Here is a 26,288-nt window from a genome sequence, read left to right on the forward strand (position 1 = left end):
TTTCATTAATTCATGGATTGGTATAAATGAAGAGACCAAATTTCCCTCACAGGATCAAAATAGTATATTATATGTACTATTTTATACTATATGTATGTGTATACTATTTTATACTATATGTATGTATTTGGTGTCTTTTGAGATCTCCCTCTTGAGAGGAACTCTTGCCACACTGATTGCATCTACAGAATATGGCCTCTCTATGTATTCTTTGGTGAACTCTGAGATTTCCCTCCAGAGTGAAACCCTTGCCACATCTAGTGTATTTATACAGCCTCTCTCCTGTATGAATATGTTTGTGAGTTTTGAGATGTCCCGCTTGACAGAAACTCTTGCCACACTGGCTACAGAAAATTATATGAAGGCTTTTCACACACACTCACACAGCAGCACAGAGCTATCATTACATTACATTTACATTACATTACATTTGGCTGACGCATTTTTAGCCAAAGCGACTAACAACATGGTAAACAGTTTAAGTTTTAGAGCAATTCTCAACAATATTAGGACAATTTAAAAAACATTAGAGAACAGTAAGAATAAGTGCATCAGTGAGTGCTGTTACCTATCAACCAAAACAATAGGAGGGCCATCAACCAAAACAAAGCATGTGACATGCCATACTGTGGGTAACACTGGACACTGGAACAACTCTGATTAAACAACATGTAATGTGGAAGCCATTCCATAATTTCAGCAAAGACTCCAAAAGGTAAAGTTCTGCAATTCTTCAGGACGTCCCGATCGTCCAACTTGGCCGTTTCATCCACTTCAGCAATGGCAGCTTCAGTGCTGTCCCTCAAGCATGCCCTCCGCAGATGGGCTAACCTGTGGGTGGAGCCAACCTGTATGTAGCTCCACCCATCTTCAACAGGTGAACCATACACGTGCTAATGGGTGGGGCTAACCTGTAAACAGAAGCATAAATAGAAGCATGACACTTTGGGAATTATCTTACTGTGCAGGAGATCAACATTGCTACAGTAGATTTTCATTGCTACTGATTTTTCCTTTTTGCATTTTTCATTTCTTCCTTAGGCCTTCACCTGAAGCCAAAAAAGCAATTTTCATTGCTACACTGAGAAGCATTTATTCCATAGGCTTTCACCTGAAGATTCTGCTTCATTCAATCCCGAGAAATGGCTCCAAGAATAGTGTCAAAGGGACACTCTCTGTTCTGCCCATTTTGTCGTAAAACCCAAGATAACCTGCCTGTCCACCTGTGCAGATCCTGCATGAGAACGAGCACTGAAGCAGACCGTTTGGCAGTGGTTGAAAAGGCCAAGTTGGACGCTGCGGAAGTCCTGGATCGAGTATGGTACTATTGCATCCTTCAGAAAGTTAGGAAAACTCAAGATCCAGTCCAAAGGTTGGTGGCTTCTACATTACTTTTTGTTTAGTCAGAGTTATCACATTCCGCTTGTTTTTGAAAGCCTTAAAACATGCTTTGTGTATATATGTAGGAATGTATCTCAGTTAATTGCCATGTAGGAATGCATCTCAGTGAATTGCTCCATTATCACCTCTCTCAGTCTTATGTGAATAGGTCATTGATTATTGATTGTTACTGCTTTAGTCAGAGCTCATGTCACTGCGCATGTCCAATCCCCAATAGGCCACATGCTTTGTTTGGTTAATGACCCTCCTATTGTTGGTTGATAGCTCTGTTCTGCTGTGTGAGTATGTGTGTGAAAAGCCTTCATACCTTGCTTCCAAACTCCAAACTATCTTCCATCACAGTCCCCTTTTACTATTTCTTTGAGTTTAAATGTTTCATACTTTAGTTAATATACCTTTTTTTCAAACATCTTGTTTTCCTTAAGCTTGATTGAGGAGCTGAAGCGTCGTGACATGGTTAAGAATGGTGTCCCCCCACCTGAGGCGGGACCATCCACCAGGCAGAACAATTCTGTGACTAGACCATCCACCAGGCAGAACAATTCTGTGGCTATACCATCCACCATGCAGACTAATTCTGTGACTAGACCATCCACCAGGCAGAACAATTCTGTGGCTAGACCATCCACCAGGCAGACTAATTCTGTGACTAGACCATCCACCAGAGACCGTGGAGAGTCAGCCGAAGTGGCATCTGACGGCAGTGGAAAGTTGTTTCAATGGTGAGAGTCTCAGTTTTCACAACTTATCTGTGATTTGTGTTTTTTAGTGTGGTTCACATTAAATCATAATAATGCACTATTATGACAAAAGTCTTATCCCACATAGCAGTGGCAGAGATGTGAATTATTCCCAGAAGACCAAGCAACTCATGCTTAAGAAGGAGCTTTATAACAAACATCCACTGGAAAATCCACTGCTGAAAGACTTTGCCGAACACCTAAGGATAGATCTCCTAAAAGAAAATTACAAACAGGGGGTGAGGATCATCAATACACACTCTGTGTTTATTAGGCACATTCATTAGAAAGTTAATAAACGATGAAGCAACGGTCATGATTAGAAGGTAATTTAACATTGTTGCTTTTACTTTCAGGTTGAAAATGTTTCCCGGTATCTCTACTATGTCAACCCTGAGCAAGTATCCCTGGAGTTTGTCAATGACAGAGAGAAGCTCCGACAGTACCTGCGTGACCTTTCTGAGGCAACACAATTGAACTACCTGAAAAGCTTGAAAAGATTCCTGGTTTACCACGCTAATTTATCAGATCTGGGGATGGAGAATGTTACACTCCAGGAACAGTGCCAGGACTTCATTGCCTTCATTGATTCTCTGAAAAAAGTCACCTCTAAGCTGGTGAGCAAAAACATCACCCAAAAGAGGTTAGTTGAAGTGTTTGTACCCCATGCAAATTATTACACTACAGAACTGGTAGTCCTCTCTCTGTAATATGACTTGTTAATACAGTTGATGTGTTTTGTCATAGGCATGACTTGTTGACTAGCAACGAACGTCAATTACAACCATATGAATGCGTGGCTGTTCTGATGGCTGCCGAGAAGGACCTTTTGGCAATTATGAACAAACTGTCGGACAGTTGTTCTGCCACATTGGAGTTGGCCGAGTGCACCTTTGTGGTGTACTACCTCGAGGCTGTTATCATTCTGCAACACCTCCAACGACCGGGCGTGGTGGCACACATGACTGTGGCGGAGTGGCTTGCCAGGAGAGAACATCAATCACGTTACATCATTGACGTACACGAGCACAAGACAGCACCACAGGAAGAGGCATCGTTTGCCCTGTCACAGGAGGAGGCGCGCGTAAGTTCAATTCAGAGATATCACATTTCCTCAGAGAAAATGGATAAACCAAAGCAAATGTCATTTGAAGAATGAGTGAAATCCTGTATAGGAGAAGCAGGGACAGTGTATTCTTAGATGAGCAGTCCATCTGTAACCTGCCTGTCTGTGGGTTAGTCAGCTGTGTGTTCAACAGCAGAAATTAATCTTAATTACCTTTTCTCATCTGCCAACAGTGGTTTGATCTATACCATAGACGGGTGCGTCCACAGCTCCTTAGATCCAACAAGAAACGCAAGAGGAGTAAAGATGTTGACGTGGAAGACAGGTTCTTTGTCTCCTCAACAGGGAGGGCAATTCACAACCCATCCAATGACCTGTTGCGGCTGCATTCAAAGTAAGTGAACCATTTGCCCTCTTATATGTTTGCCCATGTGTTGTTCATTGTGTCTCAGATGAGATGTCTTTATACATTTCTAACATACTGTTTAAACTTGCATTTTAGATACAACCTCCCGTCAGTGACCAGCCAGATGGCGCGGAGAGCGTTTCAGACAGCAGCTGAGAGCTGGCCGGAAGCTGAGAAGTCAATGTTGGCCGGTTACATGGGTTGAATGAGCACGGTTTAATCACGCGCATCCAAATAATACGCGTGCAGGATCGAAGATACGGTTCAAACAAAAAGTGAAGATCCTCACACTGGAGTGCTCCCATTGAAGCATTTTTTATTGGTAACATTTCAAGCCCTTACGGCCCTTCCACAGACTTCCAGCAGGTGTTACACAGACCTCTTTGTCGATTACCTGACACATGCCAACGTAATGTAAAAATTAAAAAATTGAGTTTTATCTTTCTCCAGTTCTTCCAGCTGTTCGCTGAGTCTGGCGATACCACTTAGCTCTAGCCTAGATCATGAATAGGATTAGACCAGTGGTCTAAGCATCACGCTTAAAAGTGACTAACATTATGGATGTGTTTTAGTGTAGCGTGTAACCATCTTTAATTCTGCCTCTCGTGTAGCCCTTCTTGTCAGTGTGAGTGTGACCACCCTTTCTGTGTACTGTATGAGTGTTGTTGACTGCCCTAGTGTGAGCCATGTATTGTCGTCTGTATTCCCCACTCCTGACCTATAAATAAAGCTAAATGTTTTGAACAAGCCTTGCTCGAGTCATCACAATATGATTAAAGGTGAGAGAGAGGGAGAGAACATAGCTAACTTAGGCTGTGATCAGATAGGACACGGTATTTGCAGTGAGATCCGGCTTTCTTAATGTTGTTTCCTTTTGGCAGTAAGCGTTTTGCGTGCTGCGTATGTGCTCAGAGCTTCATTCTGTCTAGAACTTCATTTGCAAACTTGAGCAGCTTATGTTAGGGTTAACTGACGTGAATGAATGAATTTGTGATTTCAGAGAAACAGGAAGAGGTTTTAGTTTGGTTGATGCATTTTTTAAGTGGCTACAGCGTAAAGTTTAAGTAGATAATGTTGCCGTGCTGCACTTCAGCATCGATTGTGTGCTTGTTTTCTCCCTCTTGACATGCATGCTGGACGTGACATTTGGGGTGTGGCTGCATCGTCGATTCTAGCTTTGATTTCAAAGTTCAAGATTGTGATGTCATTTCTGTTTGACTTCAAACCGAGATTGTGACACCTCTAGTAGGGGTTATTGCGTTTATAAAGATGTAGCAACTCTTGACTTTTGATTCAATTCGTAGCACGTAGTATAGAATGAAATGAGGTGAACATGGGGGGTTGCAGTAGGTTTTGCAGCAGCAAAAAACGTGATTCAGTCAATTATAATCAAGAACAAGTTGTGTTGCATCCAAAACTCTTACCAAACTAACTGCAGTGGTACGGCCTCTCTTTTGTGTAAACTAGGGTTGTCAAAATAACTGATTCATTTCGATAAATTAATTTGAGAAAAAATAACTGATTAAAAAAAATAACGCAGATTAACCGATTCCGTATGACCTTTGACCCCGAGCCATTCTAGTCAGTAACCATTAGACTGTAAAATGAAGGAGAGAGAAAAATGTGCTGCCTAGATCGATCATTGATTGGAACATTTACTTTTAAAAAACGGCCTGATGTTGATAAAAATGAAGTGTTGATTAAAATAAAGCCCTCTGCAATGTCTGCAGGAAGGAATTTGCATATCACCGGAGTTTGTCAACTCTAAAGTCGCACATCAATGCAAAGAAATAGTGTTGACATTCAAGGGAGTGTTAATTTATTTTCATTGTGTCCCCTGGGTTATATCTGTGGCCTGAAATGCCTGTATGAAAAAAAAACTTCTTCCCGAAGCACTTTTGAATTGATTTCCTCATCATATTACGTCATATCATAGATTATTATGGCCATCATTTGAACAGTGAAAATAATAATGAAAGAGTTTTTAAACTTTAATGTCACTAATGCTGATTATTCAATGATTCATTTGAATTTAAATATTTAAAATATATTCACAGCAAAAATTATATATGCGATTAATTTAGATAAATTAATCACAGAGTATGTAATTAATTTGATTAATTTTTTTAATCGATTGACAGCCCTAGTGTAAACAGGTGTCTTTTGAGATGTCCCTTTACTTTGAAGTCCTTGCCACACTTGAGTGCATTTATACGGCCTCTCTCCTAGTGGGCAGCCGTGGCCTACTGGTTAGCGCTAGGACTTGTAACCAGTTGCCAGTTGGAACCCTGACCAGTAGGAACGGCTGAAGTGCCCTTGAGGTACCTAACCCCTCATTGCTCCCCAAGCGCCGCAGTAGCAGGCAGCTCACTGCGTTGGGATTATTGTGTGCTTCACCTCACTGTGTGTTCACTGTGTTTCATTAAGTCATGGATTGGGATACATGTAGAGACCAAATTTCCCTCACAGGATCAAAATAGTATATTATATGTACTATTTTATACTATATGTATGTGTATACTATTTTATACTATATGTATGTATTTGGTGTCTTTTGAGATCTCCCTCTTGAGAGGAACTCTTGCCACACTGATTGCATCTACAGAATATGGCCTCTCTATGTATTCTTTGGTGAACTCTGAGATTTCCATCCAGAGTGAAACCCTTGCCACACCTAGTGTATTTATACAGCCTCTCTCCTGTATGAATATGTTTGTGAGTTTTGAGATGTCCCGCTTGACAGAAACTCTTGCCACACTGGCTACAGAAAATTGTATGAAGGCTTTTCACACACACTCACACAGCAGCACAGAGCTATCAACCAAAACAATAGGAGGGCCATCAACCAAAACAAAGCATGTGACATGCCATACTGTGGGTAACACTGGACACTGGAACAACTCTGATTAAACAACATGTAATGTGGAAGCCATTCCATAATTTCAGCAAAGACTCCAAAAGGTAAAGTTCCGCCATTCTTCAGGACGGCCCGAACGTCCAACTTGGCCTTTTCATCCACTTCAGCAATGGCAGCTTCAGTGCTGTCCCTCAAGCATGCCCTCCGCAGATGGGCTAACCTGTGGGTGGAGCCAACCTGTGTGTAGCTCCACCCATCTTCAACAGACAGGTGAACCATACACGTGCTAATGGGTGGGGCTAACCTGTAAACAGAAGCATAAATAGAAGCATGACACTTTGGGAATTATCTTACTGTGCAGGAGATCTACAGACAACATTGCTATACTAGATTTCCATTGCTACTGATTTTTCCTTTTTGCATTTTTCATTTCTTCCTTAGGCCTTCACCTGAAGCCAAAAAAGCAATTTTCATTGCTACACTGAGAAGCATTTATTCCATAGGCTTTCACCTGAAGATTCTGCTTCATTCAATCCCGAGAAATGGCTCCAAGAAAAGTGTCAAAGGGACAGTCTCTGTTCTGCCCATTTTGTCGTAAAACCCAAGATAACCTGCCCGTCCACCTGTGCAGATCCTGCATGAGAACGAGCACTGAAGCAGACCGTTTGGCAGTGGTTGAAAAGGCGAAGTTGGACGCTGCGGAAGTCCTGGATCGAGTATGGTACTATGGCATCCTTCAGAAAGTTAGGAAAACTCAAGATCCAGTCCAAAGGTTGGTGGCTTCTACATTACTTTTTGTTTAGTCAGAGTTATCACATTCCGCTTGTTTTTGAAAGCCATAAAACATGCTTTGTGTATATGTAGGAATGTATCTCAGTTAATTGCCATGTAGGAATGCATCTCAGTGAATTGCTCCATTATCACCTCTCTCAGTCTTATGTGAATAGGTCATTGATTATTGATTGTAACTGCTTTAGTCAGAGCTCATGTCACTGCGCATGTCCAATCCCCAATAGGCCACATGCTTTGTTTGGTTAATGACCCTCCTATTGTTGGTTGATAGCTCTGTTCTGCTGTGTGAGTATGTGTGTGAAAAGCCTTCATACCTTGCTTCCAAACTCTTCTTCCATCACAGTCCCCTTTTACTATTTCTTTGAGTTTAAATGTTTCATACTTTAGATAATTTACCTTTTTTCAAATATCTTGTTTTCCTTAAGCTTGATTGAGGAGCTGAAGCGTCGTGACATGGTTAAGAATGGTGTCCCCCCACCTGAGGCGGGACCATCCACCAGGCAGAACAATTCTGTGACTAGACCATCCACCAGGCAGAACAATTCTGTGGCTAGACCATCCACCATGCAGACTAATTCTGTGACTAGACCATCCACCAGAGACCGTGGAGAGTCAGCCAAAGTGGCATCTGACGGCAGTGGAAAGTTGTTTCAATGGTGAGAGTCTCAGTTTTCACAACTTATCTGTGATTTGTGTTTTTTAGTGTGGTTCACATTAAATCATAATAATGCACTATTATGACAAAAGTCTTATCCCACATTGCAGTGGCCGAGATGTGAATTATTCCCAGAAGACCAAGCAACTCATGCTTAAGAAGGAGCTTTATAACAAACATCCACTGGAAAATCCACTGCTGAAAGACTTTGCCGAACACCTAAGGATAGATCTCCTAAAAGAAAATTACAAACAGGGGGTGAGGATCATCAATACACACTCTGTGTTTATTAGGCACATTCATTAGAAAGTTAATAAACGATGAAGCAACGGTCATGATTAGAAGGTAATTTAACATTGTTGCTTTTATTTTCAGGTTGAAAATGTTTCCCGGTATCTCTACTATGTCAACCCTGAGCAGGTATCCCTGAAGTTTGTCAATGACAGAGAGAAGCTCCGACAGTACCTGCGTGACCTTTCTGAGGGAACACAATTGAACTACCTGAAGAGCTTGAAAAGATTCCTGGTTTACCACGCTTTTTTTTTTATCAGATCTGAGAATGGAGAATGGTACACTCCAGGAACAGTGCCAGGACTTCATTGATTCTCTGAAAAAAGTCACCTCTAAGCTGGTGAGCAAAAACATCACCCAAAAGAGGTTAGTTGAAGTGTTTGTACCCCGTGCAAATTATTACACTACAGAACTGGTAGTCCTCTCTCTGTAATATGATTTGTTAATACAGTTGATGTGTTTTGTCATAGGCATGACTTGTTGACTAGCAGCGAATGTCAGTTACAACCATATGAATGCATGACTGTTCTGGTGGCTGCCAAGGACCTTTTGGCAATTATGAACAATTCTGTGGAGTTGTGGGTCTACTGTGTGTCCTCTATTGGCTGAGGTGAGGAGATCACATGAGGGAGGATGTGGGTGAGTCTATTCCAAAACAGTTGACTGTCATAAAATATACTCTCCTGGAGAACATGACTTTATCAAGTGTTTTTGATTTACAATGAAGATAAAACAAGGGAAACAGTAGGACAGAGAAAATAGGCACAGAGGTGAGATGCCTCTTCCCACTGTGTACAAAATGCTTCTCTAATTTACCTTGATTATCAGATCTGTATTGCTCTCCAATTCAGAAACATAATCTACGACGTTTCTGAATTTGAAGAGCATTACACGTTCCAAACTTGCTCTTCTCATGACTGTTTTGACCTAACAATGAGGTTCCTAACTTGATCCTCGTGTGACTGCTATGACTGAGGTTTGCATCCCTGCAGAATCAGAACGATGAGCGGAGCTCTTGCTCCCCCCAGTGCCGAGGCAGCAGGAAGAACAGAGGATGGCGTTCAGCATGACAGTGTCCATCCCAAGCACAGCGGGCAGACTGCAGGAGGTCAAGGGGACGATGTCCTGTACGCCAGTGTCCAACCCAAGCACAACAGGCAGACTGCAGGAGGTCAAGGGGACGATGTCCTGTATGCCAGTGTCCAACCCAAGCACAGCGGGCAGACTGCAGGAGGTCAAGGGGACGATGTCCTGTACGCCAGTGTCCAACCCAAGCACAGCGGGCAGACTGCAGGAGGTCAAGGGGACGATGTCCTGTACGCCAGTGTCCAGCTCCAGGACAACAGACAGACTGCAGGAGGTCAAGGGGACGATGTCCTGTACGCCAGTGTCCACTTCAAGACAGATGGTGCACAAAAAAGGTATCATTCTGTTACCCAGTAATCACGGGTTATAAACAGCGTTATAATAGCATGTTGATGACATCACTGAAATATGCCACCGAGGGCATCACAACCTGGAAGCGTTAACATTGTTTCACTTGACCCCTAACTTGCTGTGTCACCCACCTAAGGGATAACGGCCGCCGAGGTGTCCTGTTATACGGAATTAATGGACGAGTCCATTGGACAAGTCCATAAATTCCGTATAACTGGACACACCTCGAAGGCCGTTATCCCGCTTATCACCCGGTTGCCACTGTAAACACTGTAAACACGCGGTTCTGTTTAAAAAGAAGCTCACTAGTTCAGCTTGTTGTACAACTTTAGCATGGGCAGTTAGCTTGTTTACAGTTGATTCCATTGTTGGGAAGCCTGCAACCAAAAGATTCTAGAGCGCTGTAACCGTCGTCCTACTATGGTTGTTATAGTTACCATTCATAAGCATTGATATGGAACGGTGTCCTGTTATTCAGAATTAAAGGCCACCCGCCAGCCAATCAGAAAAGAGTGTTTCTTCTCTCCGGGTGATAAGTAAGGGATAACGGCCGCCGAGGTGTCCTGTTATACGGAATTAATGGACGAGGGCGAGGGGCAAAAACTCCCCGACGCGCAGCGGAGGGGAGTTGCCTCCGCCCAAGTCCATTAATTCCGTATAACTGGACACACCTCGAAGGCCGTTATCCCGCTTATCACCCGGTTGCCACTGTAAACACTGTAAACACGCGGTTCTGTTTAAAAAGAAGCTCACTAGTTCAGCTTGTTGTACAACTTTAGCATGGACAGTTAGCTTGTTTACAGTTGATTCCATTGTTGGGAAGCCTGCAACCAAAAGATTCTAGAGCGCTGCAACCGTCGTCCTACTATGGTTGTTATAGTTACCATTCATAAGCATTGATATGGAACGGTGTCCTGTTATTCAGAATTAAAGGCCACCCGCCAGCCAATCAGAAAAGTATTTCTTCTCTCCGGGTGATAATGATCTATAAAGAACACTGGATAGACTATCCCATTGTTGCCGCCCCATCAACAATGAAGCCAATGGAATTGGAACACCGCCGCCATATTGGGACCACTGCACTGTAGAAAATGATAGGCTTACAGTAGAAATGCATGAAAAAAGTGAGGCAACTTAATTACTCGAAAATATTAGGGGGGAAATATAAACCTATTATTTTTAAATATATAGTCTTTAAAAAACCATGGGCATTTACTTAAATTATTCATCTATACTAAAATGTGTAAAGTATCTCAATACAATTAACGTAGCCTATTCAAAGGAAATTTCACTCCGGAGGGCTGTTTTAAGGTCGAAAGGTGAAACAGCATATTGCTCGACGTCAGTAGCCTATGCCTCAATCTAAATGTAGGTTGCAGAACGTTACAAATGAACATTACAGTCTCACATTTGGTGCTTAATAGGCTATGCTGTTACGGCTTCGTGTTTTCCCCTTACAGTGTGACAGAGTGGCATATTACCCGACATTACCTTATCCATTGGTAGGCTACATTTTTAAATAGTGAAAACACTGTTATAATCACCCACTTTCGATATTGGCGCTTAGGCTACAGTCGGTAGGCCTATCTTTAGTTTTAACTTGACGTGAAGTCATAATCCCATAGCTCGAATCTGCCCATTTCTTTCCAACTTAACCAAGTCATCCCAAACATTTGCACAGACATATATTGTCGAGCACGTAGCAGAGTTTATATTCTCCTGCTGTCTCGATTTGTTTGTAGGCTAATAGAGTAGGCCTATATGTTCTCTACTAATCAAAACTGCAGGTGTCCGTCTATACCAGTGGTTCCCAAACTTTTAATAGGCATGTACCCCCTGAGACATTATGATCTTCCGGAGTACCCCCACCACCAATTGTTAACAAGTTTTTTTTTAATTGTTTTATTAATATTTATTTTGATCAATTTTGTCGAGAATAGTGAATAGGATCATAAACATATGATACAAGTCTCATCAATAGTCTACAAATGTGCTGAATATAATGATTTTAAATAGATCTGCACCTAGGCTATCTCACACACACTCGTCTTGTTGAATGCAGTGATCTTATCGGCTAGGTGCTTGTCTTTGCCTTGTAACTGGAGATTTAACTCATTGAGCTTTCCAAATATATCGCTAAGATAGGCCAGCTTCGTCAAGAAATGTTCATTAGTGAACGTGCTTGCAGATTCAAACATGCGCTAATTCCTCCAAGAAGAGGCGACTCGGAGCTCAAACACGCGACAGCACTTTACCTCGGGAAAGCCACCTTGCCTCGCTGTGAAACAGTAGCCTACAGCCTTTTGGTCAGCTCCCATCTCCTCTCAAAGTGCGGAGAATAGACACGCTTTTAAGGGCCGGGTCTTGATGAAATTCACCACTCTCACAACCTCGTTCAAAATCTCATTCAGGTCGGGACTAACTAAGCTGCCTTGACACGAGCGCTTCCCTATGAATAACACAGTGCGTCCATTGCGCATCAGGTGCTACCTGGGCCTAGGCTACAGATAAAAAATAAATAAAAAAAAACTCACGTCAGTTCGCGCCCCACCTGGCATGTCTCCGCGACCCACAGTTTGAGAAACGTCGTTTTACCCTCCATGTCTCCACTCTCGAATATTTTGTTAATGCGGAGAAAATACGTTTTTAATGTGGGGTACGCGTACCCCAGTTTGACAACCGTGGGTCTATACTATGAGAATGCAGCTGCCATTGAAACGTTCTTTCTCAACAGTGAGTTGTTAAATTATGTCTTGACTCTTTATAAACAAACCTCAAATCAAAAGTGAAATGTGGAGTCAGTTCTTTATAGGCTATGTGATGTGATGACAAGGCCGTTCTCTATTCACTCTACGCACGCAGCACAGCCTACCAGGAGAAACAACAATTCATATCAATTAATATTAATTAATTAATTAATTATCAAATAATATTAGGCCTATAGATCAGTCCTACAGTACAATTGCAAGCGACCATATGCCACAGCGGGCACAGGTTATTAACGTCCTCATTCTCCTACCTTAAAACTTTATGCTATCCTCAAACTCGTCTGCTGCCCAAACATTAAGCCAAGAACCGTTCTCTGCCTCCTTTTTTGTATTTTCTATCCTCCGTTAATGTTCTTTTTTTCTAGCTACCAGATTTGTTAACAGACATTTCCCCCTAGTTTAGCCTACCGAGAACATCTCTTGATCTCACGTCTTGATACTTGCAGATAGGCTAACGTAGCCTAGGCTAGCCTATTCCCCACTGGGGATGGGGAACTTTTGATACATTTTTTTAAATAAATCGTTATCAGCCATCTGTAACAAGCAACGTGCTGCTTGCCAGAGCTGGCCTTGCACGCATCTTCTCTGATCTGAATAGGCCTAATCATAGGCTATGATGGACACTGCAATCAATGACAATCATGTTTTCAATTTGATAAAATTGATTACGAAATCATACAGCAAAATAAGGCTATATCACCCGGGGAAAGAATGCAGGCAGAAAAGCGACGGGACTACGTCCGGAAGAAGTTGAACAAATAGTTCAAATCCCCAATGTAGGCTAGCCTATGATATGACAAAACTATTCGTATTTGTAAGAGCTATTGCATACTGAAATATAGATATGGGCCTATTAACATTGTTTGTCTCCCCCCTCCATGCTAGGTCGATCGCACAAATAAAAAAAAATAGTGAAAAAACCTATAGAAACTAGATGTACCGCAGAGCGGTACAAAATATGACCGCCGCCCAGTCCAGCACATTTTTTCCACAAAAATAAATCACGCTGAAAGGCCTATATGATTCTAACTGTCTCACTAAATTGCATTATCCACACGTACTCAATTCTCACTGATATCTGCTAGACAACAAGTACCAAAACATGATTAGTTCATAGATTTCACATGTAAAATTCATTTTATACAACCCCACCTCCACCTTGCCTGTTCATAATTCTGAGAAATTCTTGAATTGTGTGCATGTTCATGTTTATGTTATGTGTGTGTGTGTGTGTGTGTGTGTGTGTGCGTGTGCGCTTGTGTGTGTGCCTGCGTATGTGCCTGTGCAAGCGTACATATGTCTACTGTGTGAGTATGTGTCATACGTATGATTACTGTGAATGTATGTGTGTGTGTGTGTATCTGTTTGTGCACATGTGTGTACATGAAATGGGTTAACCTGACCCCTGGAGGCAAACATACGGAAAAAAATGGTCATCCTAGTCCCTACAGTTCTCAAGATATTCACAGAGAACTGTGTCTGCCCTACCCTCCTTTCGGGGGTCCAGTCCAGCGGGGGGGCTACAGATCAAAACGAAAAACGACGGTTCCATGCTCTCCATGTGGGGTTACATGCCCACCAAGTTTTGTGTACCCCGGTCTTTCAGTGTCCCGGGAATCATTGTTGGTGTACGTCACTAAATTATTTTATTGTAAGGCCCCCCATGAACGAAAGTACACAAAACTTGGCATGCATTCGGAGGGTGTCATAATGATCCTACACTTTTAATTTCGTGCAGTTTTGACCTTGTCAGCCAGAGATATTGTGATGAAAACACCTAATTTTTTGCTTTTTAATTTTTAACTAGGTGGCGCTATACATGAAATAAGTGGTAATGGGATGGGTTGACATGCCCCCTTAAGACCAACATACATAAAAAAGGTGGACCTCGTAGGCCCTATGGTTCTCGAGATATTCACAGAAAACTGTCTCCGGCCACCTACAGGCCAGTTGGTGTATAGTAACATAAATTAATTTATTGTGTGGCCCCCCATGAACGGAATTCCACAAAATTTGGCGTGCATACAGAGGGTGTCATAATGATCATACACTTCCAATTTTGTGCAGTTTTGACTATGTTAGGTCACAGATACCTTCAATTACAACACCTCATTTTTACTTTTTTGTGTTTAACTAGGTGGCGCTATACATGAAATGAGTGGTTATGGAATGGGTTGACATGGCCCCTTGAGATCAACATACAAAAAAAAATGGTCCTCCTAAACCCTACGGTTCTCGAGATATTCACAGAAAACTGTGTCTGCCCTACCCTCCTTTCGGGGGGTCCAGTCCAGCGGGGGGGCTACAGATCAAAACGAAAAACGATGGTTCCATGCTATCCATGTGGGGTTACATGCCCACCAAGTTTCGTGTACCATGGTCTTTCAGTGTCCCGGGACTCATTGACGGAAATTTGGGCATGCGAAAAAGAAAAAAAGAAAGAAAAAAAAAGAAAAAAAAACAAAATCTGACTAAACCTATATGACCGCCGCTTCGCTGCGCGGCGGTCATAATAAATAGGATACTGGTCTCTTTGAATGGAGACCTCTGTCTGTTTTATATACATGATTAAAGCATTATTCATATTATTATCACGCCCACTAAACTTCTTCCAGACAGGCTACATTGACAACATTAAAAGCCTACAGTGATTTTCTCCGTGGGTGCAGCACACAGTAGCCTAGGCTAGATCATTTTGGTGAGGTTTCAGAACGGAGCAGCGTAGTTCGGACTCGCAAGTGGTCCCAATATGGCCGCCGCGCCGATTTCACGGAGGCTTCAGGTTTGTGACGTAGTTGCGCTATCCAGTGTTCTTTATAGATCAGTGGTGTCACCTCACTGCTACTTTTGTCTTATGGCTGTGCTCATCTCTGTTGTCCCGTAGTTCACTTGACCCACCAGAGGGGGAGCCCTCTGTGATCTACAGCAGTCTAAAGATGAGAATGTGAAGCAATATGACATCAACCATGAGCAAACAAAGTGAAGGTGATGCCATAATATATTTAGCTTATGGAGTGGAAGTATAATTTCATATATCTTTTCTTGTTACATTATCAATATGTTTAAATGCAACACCTATATTATTTGTAAGAAGTTGTTGATGTTTATGAGAACATGTTAATGTAAATGAAGACACAACATCACATTAAATAATTTTTTTGGCTTTAGGAACAAAATGTTACCAATGTTTATAAATTGACTTTGTTGCTTAGTTTGTAGATTGAACTAAATAGGCAGCACAGCTACCATAACAAGAATTTTGTGGACAGTCTAGTACTCTGAATGACCTGGATTACATCAAAAAGGCCCCAACTGTAGCCAGTTTTAAATCTTACCTTAAACCTTAAATCTTCTTTTATAACTTACCGGTAAGACCAAACTGTTCTCAGATGCTTTATGCTAACTGCACTGAGTTACAAATTCTGAATCTGCCTTGGAAATTATTCTACCTTGTCTTTTTATTACTTTTGTACTACTTTTGCCTTTGTTTTTTTGCTTATTAATTATTCTTTATTTTTAAATGATTTTACCTTGTGCATTTTCTTTTTTCTTTTTATTATCTTTATTATTATTCTTTACTTCTTAAGCTATTCTTTGATTATTGCCCTTCTATGCTTTTATCAGCTATTACTGTTTGCTTTTGTTTATGTAAAGCACATTGAATGACCTCAGTGTATGTAAGGCGCTATATAAATAAAGTTGACTTGACTCGACCTGTTCAGAATTGAGGTTTGTAGACACTCCCTAGTACTGTGAATGAACCCTGCAGGTGTGAGGCTTGTGGACACTATCTAGTTCTGTGAATGACCCCTGTACGGTGTACATTTTAAGACATTCTCAGCTTCAGACTCATGTCTCAGACATCAGATGAAAAGGAGTCAGGTCTCGGGAAAAGCGGAGTCAGACGAAAAGTTCTCAGATGAAAAGTTATCAGAGTCAGGTTTCAGACATCAGATGAAAAGGAGTCAGGTCTCAGGAAAAGCGGAGTCAGACTAAAAGGTCTCAGATAAACAGTTATCAGAGTCAGGTTGCAGACATCAGATAAAAATGAGTAGGCCTAAGGTCTCAGGAAAACGGCTGTCAGAAAAAGCAGAGTCAGACGAGGGCAAAGATTCTTGATTACTAGCAAGATAGAGCAATGTAATTCGTTACTATGGGAGCAAAATGTGACAGTTCTGGTCTGAAATGTTGTCATTTTTAATAGCCCACATTTCACAATATGCTATGCAAATAAAGGCCTAGTCGTGATCAACTAATGTTGTTGCGCTGCATTGCCTCTAAGTGTCGCCAACTGACGATACACATCGGAAATGTGCGTACGCCACAGATGTAGTTGCCGTGGAGAAACCCGGGAGGAACGCACATTCTCACGCTCATTTACTCTTGATACAGCCAACCGTGAGCGTGAAAGATGGCGTACGCAACATTTTTGTGCGTACACAAGCTTTGTACATGAGGCCCCAGGTCTTCTTAATTAGTAGTATTATACAATTCCCCTTTCACATATAAGGCTGCTTATATCATGTATTGATGAAGATTTATTGACAAATAACAAACTAGTAGAATTAATAGGCCTGAGGCATAACTCAACTAACAATGAGTGCATTGGTGCGTCCTCTCTCCTATGTGAATTCGCTGATGTTCTCCAGTATGTATTCGTTGGTGAACTTTGAGATGTCCCGCTTGAATGAAACTCTTGCCACACCGACTGCATTCTCCGGTGTGTACTCGCTGGTGTTTATTGAGAGCTCCCTTTTCAATAAAACTCTTGCCACACTGAGTGCATTTATACGGCCTCTCTCCGGTATGCATTCGTTGGTGTCTTTTGAGCTCTCCCTTTTGAAAAAAACTCTTGCCACACTGAGTGCATTTATACGGCCTCTCTCCAGTATGCATTCGTTGGTGAACTTTGAGATTTCCTACTAAACTGAAACTCTTGCCACACTGAGTGCATTTATACGGCCTCTCTCCAGTATGCATTCGTTGGTGATCTTTGAGATTTCCTACTCGACTGAAACTCTTGCCACACTGAGTGCATTTATACGGCCTCTCTCCAGTATGCATTCGTTGGTGATCTTTGAGATTACCTACTCGACTGAAACTCTTGCCACACTGAGTGCATTTATACGGCCTCTCTCCGGTGTGTACTCGCTGGTGAACTTTGAGATTTCCTACTTGACTGAAACTCTTGCCACACCGACTGCATTTATACGGCATCTCTCCAGTATGTATTCGTTGGTGAACTCTGAGATTTCCCGCACGACTGAAACTTTTGCCGCACAGTTTACAGCAGTGTAGCTTCTCTCTTGTGTGAGTGTAATTACACAACTTGAGCTGGGAGCTGTGTTTACTTAGAGGGCGGGACAATCTTCCAGACTCCTTCGGCTCTTTTTGCAGGGTCAAGCTGGACGTGGGACTCTCTGAAGGGGCCATGGAGGATGAGGTGCATAGTCCTGTCCGTTTCACTGGGAAAACACAACACATGAAATAGGCCATGAAATAGATCGATCCATACCAGGGTTTTCATGGTTTCCTTTTCTCATGCTGGTCCGATGTCCGGATATATATCTGAAGATCATGTCTAGTACTAGTCATGTTTTAATAAACGTCTGTCATAAATGGAATGGAAAATTGAATAAATAATTCATAAATGGAATGGAAATGGAACCAAATGTGTGTACACGTCTGTACTTACATATGTTTACAAATAAATTAAGTCCTCAAATCAATGTGACTGTGTGACCCACTAATTATAGTGGATGGAATCCACTATCTTGATATCTGGCTTCTTCTTTTTACCTTTTCTTTTTACCTTTTCAAAAATAAATGCGGCTATAATTGCTTAACGTACAGACTTGTTGAAATAACCGTTGTGTAGGTCTGGAATTGGCCAAGAGTAATCTTTTTAGATTTTTTGAAAAGTTTATACTTTTTGAGAAATGGGGGATGTCTATGACATCACAAAGGGGGCTCATTTAGAAGGGTCGTAAAGTAATCAGGTGTGGGTCCACCTGCAACGTCAGCTTCTAAGCATACAATCTGGCGCTCCCTAAACTACACATCCTATGACTAATCGCTTTCGACCACACTGCTTTCAAGCATATCTCAATTCTTTTCAAGAAAGTTTACATTCTTGGCGTCTGCTTCATCCAACAAACTATGACGAAATGGACATTTTCCTACCACACCCAAAGTAAGTTACAATTAACTTGTGTTTTTTATTCAAATGGATTGTGTGAAGTCTGTTTTTAACGACTTGGCTAGTTAATCAAGTAAGCAACCAAGCTGGCTTTACCTGTCATCGATTAGCAACAAACTCATAGCTGCTACGTATAGAGAGGACGTTAAGTTTAACTCTAGCTAGTTTGATAAGATTGGTATTACGTCGAGTAAGTTCATAACTTGATTAAGCGATAACCGAGGATTTAGTAGGACGTCAGGTATGTTTCTAGATTCGCAGTTGTGTGCAGTGGTGGCGGTAGTGTTAGCAGCTAAGTAATAATTAGCTTCAGACTCAAATTGTCAGCCACCTTTCCTAGCGATAGCTGGCCTGACAAGGGAAATGGCCTTCTATGGCAGTCACTGGCAGAAACTTAGCCTTCGTTTTGAACTACATTTGTATGAGTGGTAGGTTGTGGTGTAAAATTACTTGATTGTAGGCTTATTCTATTTTCAGAAAAGAGCATAATTCGCACAAAGTGAACCACCACTTTTGACATAGACTAACAATGAAGTGAAATGTTTCTTTTTTGAATTATCTTACGCCTCTTCTGCTGTTCTCCATCTCTGTTCTTCTCTGTCCCATGCTGTCCTGTCCTGCAGCAGTCCACCAACTTCACGGACACCCTGCTTAACTGGACCAGATGCAGGGGGTCTGCAAGGGACAGGGTGGATGAGGCAGCTTCAGAGCTGAACACTGGAGCCAAGTGTGATTCATCTTCCTCTTCCTAACACACACAGAAGGAGAAAAAGAGGTAACTTGAGCCAGTTGGTTAAATGCAGCGCCTTACTGTTAGCATTAGGTTGTCTGATAACTGGCCCTTAAGAACTCATCCTAAATAAATACTTCAAAGACATGTACCGTATTCATCTTACATACAGTACCCTCCAGAATTATTGGCACCCCATGCTAAAATCTGGTATAAAAAATAATCTGTTGGAAAAAGGAAAATATCACAAAGAAATAAATATTTTTAACAAAAACACATTGCTCACAATTATTGGCACCCCTGCTTATAATACCTTCTTAAGCCTCCCTTTTCCAATAAAACAGCTTGTAATATTCACCTATGACACCCCATAGAGTTGGAGAATACAAAGCAAGAGATTTAAGACTGTTGGTCTTTACTGTCTGGTCGCCCAGATTCCTAGGTCCACACTTGTGCATTCTCCTCTTTGACTCACCCCACTGTTTTTCTGTGGAGTTTAAATCAGGGGACTGAGATGGCAATGGCCGAAGCTTGATTTTGCGTTCAGTAAACCATATTTGTTTTGATCTGGACGTTTGTTGTGGTTCATTGACCTGATATATAATCCAATCATGACCAACGTTTAGTATCTTGGCAGAGATTGACAGATTTCCTTTAAAAAAGGTTTTTCATGTTGTTTGTGATACCAGGCACCTTAATTATATTCCCAAGGCCTTTGGGAATAAAAACAGCCCCACAATAGCACAGCCTCTCCACCATAATTCTCATTAAGTATGGGGTTCTTTTCAGTAAAGTCATTCTTCTATGTACGCCAAACACACCTAAAGTGTACCTAGCCAAAGAGCGCAGTTTTCATGTCATCTGACAATAGACCACACTTCCAGACTAAGTCACTGTACCATTCGGTAACTCCTGCCGTTTACATTGGTAATAAAATGACTGGACAGGCGTTTACCTAGCATGCCCTCTAAATAAGCTATCAGCAGTGAGGTCACTTTTGAAGATTGTTTGGGGGACTTGGTGACCCCAAGATGACACCTTTGTCTGTAACTCTCCAATAGTGGTCCTTATGGAATTTTTTGCCTATCTTACCATCCTCCATACTGTAGGTGGGGGCGAGATAACCATGGGTCTTTGTCCAAGCATGTTTGTTACATTTCCAGTTGATTAGAACCTACTTGATTCCAGTTGATTAGAACTGTAAATATAGGCATTTTCAACAAAGTACCTCGTTTTTATAGACATTCACTGACTTACAAATGTCAACACACTTTCTTTTTATTTAAATTTAGTGTATTCTCTTGTCTTTCTGATGTTGAAAAATGAGAAGAGGATTTAGCCTCTGTGTCACTTTATTTTCATACCTTAGTGAAAAACAAAGTAATGAACTACCTCTGAAAGTTCACAGACACTCTGATTAATTTAACAAAGTTAAAATTAGATAGGGAAATGCTTCTGTTAGGTTTTGTATGTATGATTTTCTAGGGGTGCCAATAAATGTGAGCAACGTGTTTTCGTTAAAAGTATTTATTTATTTTTTCTCAGAATAAGTTTTCTTCCCTTCAAGGGTGGATTTTTCCTTGTTGTTTTCGTTGTGAGAGTACAATGAATCATCAAAAGATTATTTTTTATGCCTGTTTTTAGTCAATATTACCAAAGGTACTAATAATTCTGGAGGGTACTGAAAATACCTCAAATGTAGCCCAGCTTGTATCTCTACACTAGTGGCGCCGGCAGGCGTAATCCTGTACGCACTGTGCGTACCATTTTTCACAGCTTTATTTGTGAAATCATTCAATATTAGCCTACAACAATAAAAAAAAACTTGTGATAACTAGCCTATAGTTATTGACTTTGCAGTTTGGTTTGTTGCCTCGGCTAATGTGGCCATTGACAGTTTATGAAGTTCCTCTGTCAAAGGTAGAGAGGTTGGAAAAAATGATCAACTCCTTTGTCAGAAAATGGCTCGGAGTCCCACGCTGCTTAAGCAGTGTAGCCTTGTATGGGAAGGGTATTATAGAGTTGCCAATATCTAGTCTGACAGAGGAATTTAAGTGTGCTAAGGCTAGATTGGAATTGACTCTTACTCAGTCCAAGGACCCAGTGGTGAGGAAAGTTGCACCCACAGTTAATGCAGGGAGGAAGTGGGACCCAGAGCAGGCAGTTAAGCAAGCTCAATCGGCATTGAAGCATAGGGATATAATGGGCCATGTGCAGCACGGGCGGCGGGGTCTAGGGGTGGGTGCAAGTAAACCCTTGTGGAGTAAGGCTTCTGCAGGAGAAAAGAGGAAAATGGTAGTGGAGGAAATGCATAGACAGGAGGAGGCTGTAAGATGTACTAAGGCAGTGTCGCAGGCAAAACAAGGGCAGTGGGTGAACTGGGAAGGGGTGGAAAAAAGACGGATTAAATGGAAAGATCTATGGGGCATGGAAGCTGGTAAGATCAGATTTATGTTAGGTGCTACATATGATGTGCTCCCATCTCCCAATAATTTAAGTCAATGGTTTGGTGAGGATGATAAATGCATACTTTGCTCGTGTGTGGGCAGTCTCCACCATATCCTATCAGGATGCAAGGTAAGTCTCACCCAGGGGCGGTATACGTGGCATCATAACCAGGTATTGAAATGTGTGGCAGCGGCAATAGAGGATAAAAGGAGAGAAGTCAATTCATTAGCAGCTAGTAAAGGGGTAAGGCAAATTAACTTTGTACGTCAGGGGGATAAACCTTGTTCCGCGAAGGCCAGGTGTAAAACCGGCCAGTTGAAAAATGGGGCGGGCTGGGAAATGAAGGTTAATCTTGGCCAGCAGATGGCGGTACCTCCACATATAGTGAGTACTAAGCTACGACCCGACGTAATTTTATGGTCGGATTCAGAGAAGATAGTTTACTTCATTGAACTCACTGTTCCTTGGGAAGACAGAGTGGAAGTGGCCAATGAGCTGAAGAGAGCTAAATACACTGAAATAGCAGAGGAGGCAGCTAAGCGAGCTTGTAGTGCACGATTAAGACCTATTGAAATCGGTGCACGTGGGTTTGTGGCCAGATCTGCTATTGGCTTGCTGTCTGAATTGGGCATTTGTGGTCAAAGTCTAAGGCAGGTGGTTAGTAACATGTCTTTAGCAGCAGAACGGGCAAGCGAATGGTTGTGGGTAAGGAGAAGTTACCCTTCCTGGGGCGCAAGCTAAGGTAAGCTAACTGGCTCATTTGTCTTGGTTGTGGGTAAGGAGAAGTTACCCTTCCTGGGGCGCAAGCTAAGGTAAGCTAACTGTTTAACCTTTAACTTAACGAAACAGGTTTTTGGCAGCATGGGGCATAAGCTAACTGGCTAATTTGTTTTGTGTTTGGGATGGGGCCTAAGCTAACGGGCTAAACTAACTGGCTAATTTGTTTTGTGTTTGTGATGGGCTGTGCCTAGGTTGATGGTTGGTTGGCCAAGGTTTTATGGTTATGGTTCAGTCCACATCAACGGGACGGACCAACCTAGCCAACTTAGACCATACCTAGGTTGGTTAAGGGTATTTGGATGTTTGTTGTGGTAATATGGTGGCATCATGGGGCGTAAGCTAACTGGCTATTTTGTTTTGTGTTTGGGATGGGACCTAAGCTAATGGGCTAAGCTAACTGGCTAATTTGTTTTGTGTTTGTGATGGGCTGTGCCTAGGGTGATGGTTGGTTGGCCAAGGTTTTTATGGTTATGGTTCAGTCCACATCAACGGGACGGACCAACCTAGCCAACCTTGACCATGCCTGGGCTGGTTAAGAGCATTTTGGGTATTGAATATTTCAATGTGATAATATGGTGGCAGCATGGAGGGGAGTGTCTCCAGGACGCTGGTTTCACTGTTAAGCCTTCATGAGGTGTCGTGGGCCTAACTTAACGAAACATCGGTGAATGAGGGTGCCCACTTGATAACCCCAATGAAATGCCGCATACTGTATAGGCTACTGCTGTTGGATGGGCCATTTGTATTGTGCTTGTGACCATTTGTTGGCGGATTTGTGGGTAGTGTGCTTTTTAAAGTTAAACTTGAGCAGGGGCTTCTGAATGTGTTTTTACCTTGGATTTTGGCACAAGGGATTTTAACATCTAATCCTGTGTATTAATGTAAAAGTAATCATGTGCAATCTGAATATTGGCATTATTCCGAATAAAACCGGAATACGATGTGCATGGAAATCATAGACTATAAAATATGAAAACGTAGCATTGTCATGATAACGATTGGCCTGTGGCGGTTTTCGGGCGTGGCTTTGGATGGGTCAATTCTGGCGCTTAAAAACACAAAGTTTCATTCATTCATAGGATATAGCCTAAATCATTCAGTCATTAAAGAAAAAAACAGCAGCAGCTTAATATTTTTCAGGCGTTTAACCGTAATGTTAAAAGACGTAGCTACTGTTCTTAGCAGTGATGCTGACACTGACAGCAGTGAGAGATTGTCCTCGGTCACGGTTACGGTGTAGGCCTACACATGTTTAAAATGTTGAATTGTTTGCTTTCCTCTGTAGGCTTATTTAAAAAAAAATAAAGCACTGTTTGGAACAGGGATTCAGTTAATGCGTAGAACAGAGGTTCTCAACCTTTTTGGGGCTAAGGCACGTCATGACGAGTCTGGTTGGTGCGGGTGTTAAAAAGTCCTTGACTGTGCATAGGCCTATCATCTAAAAGTTTGGGACAACCAAAACAGCAGTGCAATGTATTTAGAGTGTTGTGAGCAAATCGTTATTGTTAGTAGGTTACCTTAACTGTGTTTTTCTCTATCACAAATCGCAAAATTTTTTCTTTTCTTTCCCTTTTTCGCGGGATGGGCAGTGAAGTTATAATGCGCATAAGGTATGTTCACCTAATTTGAGCCAGAGTCGCTTGCTCTGTAACGGTATTTCTGTCCTTCCCAAACTCTGTTAAAATAGTGTGTTTAGCAACCAAAATTAAAAAAATTTCTCGGGGGAGAAATCTCCCTCATCCCAGAACTTTTATAAAAGCTTGAAACACCCCTATAGCCCACGTAGCCTACAGCCAGTGTTATAAAAGTTAGACGCTTCATGCGGTAGGCTATTTCATAAGGGATGACATGGGTAGGTTGACGTGACTAAGAGGGGCTTTCTGATCCAGTTTATGTAAATGTTTTTCTGAGGCTCAATAAGGAGAGGCCTACATGTAGCCTACATTTACCAAAAGCGCAAATTTTGTAAATAAGGTCGGGTATCTTTTTTTTTTTTTTTTTTTGGGGGGGGGGGCTAGCGGCGTCCCTGCTCTACACTATCTACCACATTGCCAATTGTGGAGAACTAACTCCTGTCATGCCCATTAGGTGCATCATTTGCCCCAATTTTGGAAATTCAACTTGTACCCAATTTTAAAATGTGACTATACTAATGAAAAGAAAATGTGTAGAATATTAGCTGGATTGAATAGTATCTAAGGGGTCCACCAAGCCTCTAAAGTTGCTTCTTAGCAGAGCCTATATTCCCGCTCTGGAAAAATCAGTTTTTTCGTAAATAACTTCCAAAATAATGCATTTAGGCCTACAGTGTCAATGAAAGTTGAATATAAATGTGGCTATTGCGCATCTTTTGGTACCAGTCTGATGTCTCTAGCTTCATTGGTTTCTAAAATATTGCATTTTCCCCCTATTTTTAGCATTTCTTTGTCCCAATATCTATAAAAAGCAGATGTGAAGGTAGTCCAGTCATGGTCTTATATTTTTTCATATTAATAAGAATAAGTATATATACTCTTTTGATCCTGTGAGGGAAATTTGGTCTCTGCATTTATCCCAATCCGTGAATTAGTGAAACACACTCAGCACACAGTGAACACACAGTGAGGTGAAGCACACACTATAGACTAGGCAGGATTTTGGAAAATGTGCTTATTTAAAGTCCCGAAGGCAAATCATGTTAATTTTTGGCATACAACATTTTTAGGTGTTTTGAAGGGTGCTGAATTCAAATCTTCTGTATGCCAGGCTCAAAAATGTCCCATAATGCCTCAAAATGGAGAAATCCAATATGGCCACCGCCGCCAGGTCAAAATCGAATTAATCACTTATCTTTTACAAGGTAAAAAACTGTACAAGGTAAAAACCTGAATGTAATGTGCTTTTATAGGTTTTCACATATAGGGAATTCAATGTCATGCTCAGATTTAAGATCAAGACTAGAGAAAATGCTTGAAATTAATGTACATGGTTAAAATTGTTGTCTCGGATAATGAATAATTCATGAAAAAAGAGGACCATGAAACAGGTTGATGGCTTTCTGAAGAATTTACTTGAAACATGTTTAGAAGCAAGGTTGATTACCATATTTCAATTATATATTTATATTATTTATCTGTATTTATCTATTTATCTGTATTTTAACTATTTATTTAATCATGCATATTTACCTATTTATTTAGTAATTAATCCATTCTGTTCTAATCAATTCTTTAAACTTCTTGGTATGAAGAGGTAGGCTACACACTTAGGCTATCCTAATCATCCTCATCCTCCTCCTCTCCAGCAGTGTTCTGACAGGTGCTGCTGCAGCTGCATGACTCCATGCATAACATGCAACTTTTCCTGCAACTGTAGCGCTGGCTTAGACATCCCTTGACGCAACCACAGGAGGTGATCTCCTTACAAGCTTTTGGAATTGGTGAGAGATAGTAGCTGTGGCACTAACTGATCATGCACATTTGGATGGCCTGATAAGCGTGTGTTGTGTTTGGGCCACCAACATGCTTTCTTGGCAAGGGACGCCCCCCAGTAGTGCATGAATTGTTTAATTATGCCTACGCACACATGGGAAGCCCGTTGTCGTTTTTTCTCTGGTAAACGTGCGGGTTCTCCTGTTTCCGAGGATCCGTCAAGGAAGATGGCAATACTAATCCCGGCGCAGTGAGCTGCCTGCAACAGCGGCGCTCGGGGAGCAGTGAGGGGTTAGGTGTCTTGCTCA

General features: G+C 41.6%; 1 protein-coding gene across 1 annotated transcript in view; it reads right to left on the reverse strand.

Moving 5' to 3' along the window:
- Window positions 1–9,109: 9,109 nt before the first annotated feature.
- Window positions 9,110–26,288, reverse strand: part of LOC143099236 (uncharacterized) — a 33,091-nt gene continuing 15,912 nt past the window's right edge. Inside the window, exons 10-12 of the mRNA XM_076262334.1 lie at window positions 19,177–19,360; window positions 17,765–17,878; window positions 9,110–9,602 (exon numbers count right to left, since the gene is read on the reverse strand). Of these exons, the coding sequence (XP_076118449.1) occupies window positions 9,151–9,602; window positions 17,765–17,878; window positions 19,177–19,360 (750 nt within the window). The 3' untranslated portion in view covers window positions 9,110–9,150. The remainder of the gene's footprint in view (window positions 9,603–17,764; window positions 17,879–19,176; window positions 19,361–26,288) is intronic.

This window comes from Alosa pseudoharengus, unplaced genomic scaffold, assembly GCF_046254945.1.
Source record: "Alosa pseudoharengus isolate Yale_2024_CS ecotype anadromous, Long Island Sound unplaced genomic scaffold, YU_APseudo_1.1 YU_APseudo_1.1_scf_25, whole genome shotgun sequence".
Classification (NCBI taxonomy): Eukaryota; Metazoa; Chordata; class Actinopteri; order Clupeiformes; family Clupeidae; genus Alosa; species Alosa pseudoharengus.